We start from the raw sequence: 5,938 nt of genomic DNA, 5'->3' as shown, positions 1-5,938 counted from the left end.
CAGTGTGAAAAAAAATCAACCATCACCAACAGGTGTTGAAAAGCTGGTCTGCTGCGTGACGGCGAGGACAGCACAAGCACGGCAGTGACTTTACCTCAGATGAAAGTGACAACGTTAGAGAGAATGAGAGCGTGTGTGGCGAGGAATATCAGACACTATTCCAATCCGACACGCAGGAGTAGGAAGTTTAGGTTTACAGGAGGAAGATGAGGATGGCTCTCAGCGACTTGCTATGTTTTTGTAACCAACCCTGTTAGTTAGTGAGTGCAAACATATTTCTTCTGCATCTCAGTGACTTGGTATGTTTTTGTGCCCAGAACTGTCAGCGAGCGCTAACGTCTTGCTGCCGTGTCTCACTTTTCCCGGCATGTTTTTTTAACTATCCCTATTCGGTCTGTGTTGCCACCGTAAAGCTTGTTGTGTTGCTGCCGCGTAACAGGCACTATTTTGAAACAAAAGTTAAGGTATATTATGAAAACGTTTTCTGTGTACTGTCTTTCTTTATAAACATTTCAATTTGGACACATGCGGTTTATAGACACGTGAGGTGTATATATGTACAAAATGGTTTTTCCTTTAAAAATGTAGTGGGTGAGGCTATTAATCAGGTGCGCTCTGTAGTCCGGAAATTACGGTAATTCCTAAATTATATGGATCTGGAGTGATATGAGTTTGTAATGAGGGCAGCTGTCCAAAATTCAATGCAATACATACATATTGGTTTATATAGAGCTCTAACAACAGCTTAAGATGGAACAAAGTGCTAACATGTGGAAGCTTGTGGAAGAGAAAAACATTGCCAGAGGCAATGAAAAAAGAAAAGCCTGAACAAATTCGGGAATGGCATTCTACGTCAATTCCCGAATACATTCATGAATGGCAGTAAATGAGTTAAAAATAACATTTCACTCCAAAAAAGTACAGTAAAGTCTCGTTATATCGATATCGGTTATATCAATAGTACTGCTTATTACGATACTATTTCTATGAACGCAAGAAGAAAATTTACATGCCGCAGGATCGGATATATCGATATTTTTTCCGACTCCCGAGAATATCGATATAACGAGACTTTACTGTATATCAAACAAACATATTTTTCCATCGGAAATATTGGATAATTAAAATGTGTTTTATTTTAAATATTGTGTAAAAAAATAGCAATAACATGTCAACACATTATGTCACACAAATTATATTGATATATATTGATAGAAAGTATATGAAAACAAGCTCAATGCTGAATAACAGAATACAAAAAAAATCTAAAGATTTTTTTTACATTCAATTATACTTTAAAATTGTTTAAATATAGAAAACCTTTTAAATGTAACGTCAACTAAATGAAATTTTGAATATTTCATGATTTCCAAGTAAATGAATCTACAATTTAATTAACCTAACAAAACTACCCACTCTTAATGACAAACATGGGCAAATACACAAGGTAGTTGGGCTCTTTATTCAACTTAACTGTCATGAATGAAGATGTACCCATTTTAATGACTGTAAAAATACAAAATTTATGTCCAAAAACAAATGGCAGTGGCATCATTGTAAAGGGACTGAACATTTAAAATTGTTCAGGGTCAGAAAATGGATGGATTATTATGACCTCAAGGGCAATTGGGTAATTGGACATTGGGTAAGCACCCAAATAAACTTACCCCCCAGTCTTTCAATGAGTTTTGCTTCTGCATACTGGCATCAGCGTTTTGCCCTGATAGTGAGAGCAGAGCAGCTTGCAGCTGGAGTGAGAAGTAAGGCAAAAATAAACTCAGAGTATTGACACAAATCCATTACATAATATCGAGCCCAACCTGTTTATCAAGCTCCTTCATTCGATTGCTGTTTTGTTTGGATTTAGATCTCTCTCGCTCGAGTTCAGAGGTCAATTCTCGATTTTTCTTGGACAACGCCACGATCTTGACGGCAGCCATATCACCTGCTATGCCCGTTACACCTAAAATATCACATTTTGTTTTCAATTCAGATACAACATAAGTACATCAGAACAAACATACCCGCCAAGGCCAGCACTCGCTCGTCATCCAGTTTCTTCTTCATGTGTTTGATTTCAACGTCCTTTTCAGTGAGCAGTTGTATCAGACAGTCATTTTCATCCCTCGCCTCTCTCAGTTGGTTCAACAGGCTCTCCTGCTGCTGTCTAAAATAAGCAACATAATTGACAATAATTGAAATCACTATTTTTTAAATTCGTTTTATGGATACTGTGACTGAGAATGAGTTAAGATGGAAATACATATATATATTTGTGTGGACTGGCTCATGAATAAATGTTGGTATTTGTGACATTTCGAAAGAATGCCTTAATCATCCATCCTTTTCTCCACTGTCTCAGGCACTAGGATGGGCACACCCTGAACTAGTTGCCAGTCAATCCCAGGACGCACATTGATGGACATTCCTCGGCATTCACATTCACATTGAAGGATAATGTCCATAGAAAGGCCGAGCCGGAATCAAACCCTGCACTTCTGCATCATGAGGTCAACATGCTAACCAGTTGTCCACCAGGGCACCACAGAAAACAATATAAGTTAATAATTGTGTTGGTAATGTGTCAAATTAAAGTTGAAATTCTCGTGTCTTTCCTATGTGAAATTTGCATGTGCGGGTTAAATTATCCCTCGAAATTGTTCCAAAGTGTGATTGTGTGTGTGAATGGTAGTTGGTTGCCTATGTGTGGGTGTAAGTGGCTGGCAACAACTTTGGGATGTGCCCAATTAGGGTGCCCAAAGGCAGCTTGATAAACTCTGACATGCGATCGACAATTCTGAGAGTAGAGTCGTGGATGGACAGATGGATGTTTGCTCTCATCTAAATTCAATGTCTGAGAAAAAAAATATAGTTATTATTGTCATTGTGAGACAAACTGACATATATCAATAGCTTTATCATCCAATTATTAGAATTGTAGATGTACTGTAAAACATCTCATCTCATTTTCCGTACCGCTTATTCCTCATTAGGGTCGCGGGGGTTGCTGGAGCCTATCTCAGCTGTCTTCGGGCACGAGGCGGGGGACACCCTGAATTGGTTGCCAGCCAATCGCAGGGCACACAAAGACATACAACAGTCACACTCACACCGAGGGACAATTTGGAGTGGTCAATCTGGCTGCCATGCACGTTTTTGGAGTGTGGGGGGAAACCGGAGGACCCGGAGAAAACCCACGCGGGTCCGGGGAGAACCTGCAAACTCCACACAGGGAGGCCGGACCGGGACGCGAACCGGCGACCTCTGCACTGTGAAGCCGGTGTGCTAACCAGTAAGAATCTGCTCTAAAAACTACATCAGTAGCAAATTAGCAGTTTTAACGCTAACACCGACAGATGAAATAAGTGTAATTTTATTTACCTTTGGGGGGAAAGCCAATGCACTTATCGAAAAGTCACTTTATACTCACCTTTCGTGCTCCCCGACAGAGGTATAATTTTGCATTTTTTTCGTGCCGGAAATGGTCCCTAACCGCGATCCGTTTTAGTCACTTTTTATCTATTGGATCGCTTCAATTTCGCGCGAGGGTATTGCCACTCACTCGCAGTTATGTCAGCCTTTATAGCGTAAAGGCATTGATGTCACTGTCAGAAATGTTTCCCTTTGTTGCATATTTGCGAAGGCCGGACGCTCTTTCAGCGTAATTAACATGAGCAACACCGTGTGGTTACGTCATGAATTTGGTTTTAACAAGTTCCCAGAGTCAATTATTTTCAAGGAGGCTGAACACCACCACCTTGCGCAAGAAACGGGCATTTACCTCGGTTAGGTGCGTGTTTTCTGACACATTCCACTTACTTGCCAGCCGTCACACATGAGCTTGTGTGACAGCCATATTGGAACAGTACAAATACCGAAGTCGGAGAGAAGAATAAACGAATAAACACTCCACTAAAAACACTCAGGTTCGACTGGCGAGAGTCAAGGTAATGAAAAAATCTATATTTTCCACTTGATATGAACATGTTATCAATGTGTACTGTAGAATGGTGCATGTTTTGCATTACCAAAATATCAAGGCACACTGCCAAACAAAAATGCTATCAAAAGTATTGATCATATTAATCTTATAGAAATGGAATGGAAGGGCAAGTAATTGTTCTGCCCGTCATACTACGTCGCTGGCATCAATAGATGAGCAAAGATATATTTGAGCGATAGAAAGTGAAATCAGACGACTCCACACATCACACTCATGTGCCATGGCAAAGTGGTTGGGAACCAGTGCTCACTCAATAAGTCTGTTAACTCATTCACTGCCAGACGTGAAAAAATGAGTCCATTCCAGTGCCAGGATTTTTCTTATTGTCACTTGAATTCCAGGACCCACAGACTATTGAGTTTTAGGAATCAGAATCAGAATCATCTTTATTGCCAAGTATGTAGAACACACAAGGAATTTGTTTCCGGTAGAACACGCTGCACTAGTATCATCGTCAAAAAAAACTGCTAACTGGCCATTTTGGTTACTGTTGAAAGAGTTCAAAGAGTTCAAAGAGTTAATGGCTTGGGGGAAGAAGCTGTTTAAATGTCTGCTGGATTTGGTGCACATGGATCGGTAGCGCCTGCCTGAGGGGAGTAGCTGGAAAAAGTGGTGGGCAGGGTGCGGAGGGTCCAGTAGGATTTTCCGCGCCCTAGTTTGGATTCTTGCAAGTCCTCGAGAGTGGGTAGGGCGGTGCCAATGATTTTTTCCGCCGTCCTAACTGTCCGTTGAAGTCGGATTTTGTCCATTTTTGTGGCGGCCCCGAACCAAACGGTGATGGAAGAACACAGGATGGATTCGATGACAGCCGTGTAGAAATGTTGCAGCACCTCCTGTGGCAGGCCATGCTTCTTTAGCAGCCTCAGGAAGTACATTCTCTGTTGGGCCTTTTTCAGGATAGAGTTGGTGTTGACCTCCCACTTCATGTCCTGGGAGACTGTGATTCCCAGGAACTTGAAGGTCTCAACGGTTGACACCAGGCAGTTGGATAGTGTGAGGGGTAGCTGTGGTGATGGATGTTTCTTGAAGTCCACGATCATCTCAACTGTCTTGAGCGTGTTCAGCTCCAGGTTGTGACGGCTGCACCAGAGCTCCAGCTGCTCCACTTGTTGTCGGTACGCAGACTCGTCGCCGTCTTTGAAACCTGATAATCTTTTCTTTCGTCAGAAAAAACGTTACCGTAATTTCCAGAATATAAACCGTGACTTTTGTCACAAGCTTTCAACCCTGCGATTTATGCAACGATCCGGCCAATTTATGCATTTTTTCCCAAACAGCCACCATAGGGCGCTCGAGCACTAAAGGTAAGAGTGAGACACGGCGAATATATGTGCCGAGGAAGACGCAGGTTTAATGTAACTTTGCGTGTGAATCATGCATTTAAAGTGGCACTCTGAGTTGAATGGGAGGCCTGAATAACCAGCGGCGAGAATCGTTTACCTAAAATGGCCGTATGCCAAGAGCAACGTTTTCACAAGTCTGCCAGTGGATCCTGATAGCGTGGAGCAGTGTGAAAAAAAAAATCAACCATCACCAACGGGTTTTGAAAAGCTGGTCTGCTGCGTGACGGCGAGGACAGCACAAGCACGGCAGTGACTTTACCTCAGATGAAAGTGACAACGTTAGAGAGAATGAGAGCGTGTGTGGCGAGGAATATCAGACACTATTCCAATCCGACACGCAGGAGTAGGAAGACTTCCATGTTTTCAGTTTACAGGAGGAAGATGAGGATGGCTCTCAGCGACTTGCTATGTTTTTGTAACCAACCCTGTTAGTTAGTGAGTGCAAACATATTTCTTCCGCATCTCAGTGACTTGGTATGTTTTTGTGCCCAGAACTGTCAGCGAGCGCTAACGTGTTGCTGCCGTGTCTCACTTTTCCCGGCATGTTTTTTATCTATCCCTATTCGGTCTGTGTTGCCACCGTAAAGCTTGT

At 42.2% G+C, this 5,938-nt stretch overlaps 1 protein-coding gene across 1 annotated transcript in view; it reads right to left on the bottom strand.

The window, feature by feature from the left end:
• Positions 1-2,135, bottom strand: part of LOC148891910 (coiled-coil domain-containing protein 13-like) — a 17,843-nt gene extending 15,708 nt beyond the window's left edge. Inside the window, exons 1-3 of the mRNA XM_089008622.1 lie at positions 2,025-2,135; positions 1,821-1,963; positions 1,668-1,748 (exon numbers count right to left, since the gene is read on the bottom strand). Coding sequence (XP_088864748.1) covers positions 1,668-1,748; positions 1,821-1,963; positions 2,025-2,067 — 267 coding nt within the window. The 5' untranslated portion in view covers positions 2,068-2,135. The remainder of the gene's footprint in view (positions 1-1,667; positions 1,749-1,820; positions 1,964-2,024) is intronic.
• Between the last annotated feature and the right edge of the window lie 3,803 nt (positions 2,136-5,938).

This window comes from Hippocampus bargibanti, linkage group LG11 (genome assembly GCF_051943395.1).
Source record: "Hippocampus bargibanti isolate YZ-2025 linkage group LG11, ASM5194339v1, whole genome shotgun sequence".
Taxonomy (NCBI): Eukaryota; Metazoa; Chordata; class Actinopteri; order Syngnathiformes; family Syngnathidae; genus Hippocampus; species Hippocampus bargibanti.
The sequence above is the reverse complement of the archived record's forward strand: the minus strand, read 5'-3'. Positions and strand labels throughout refer to the sequence as shown.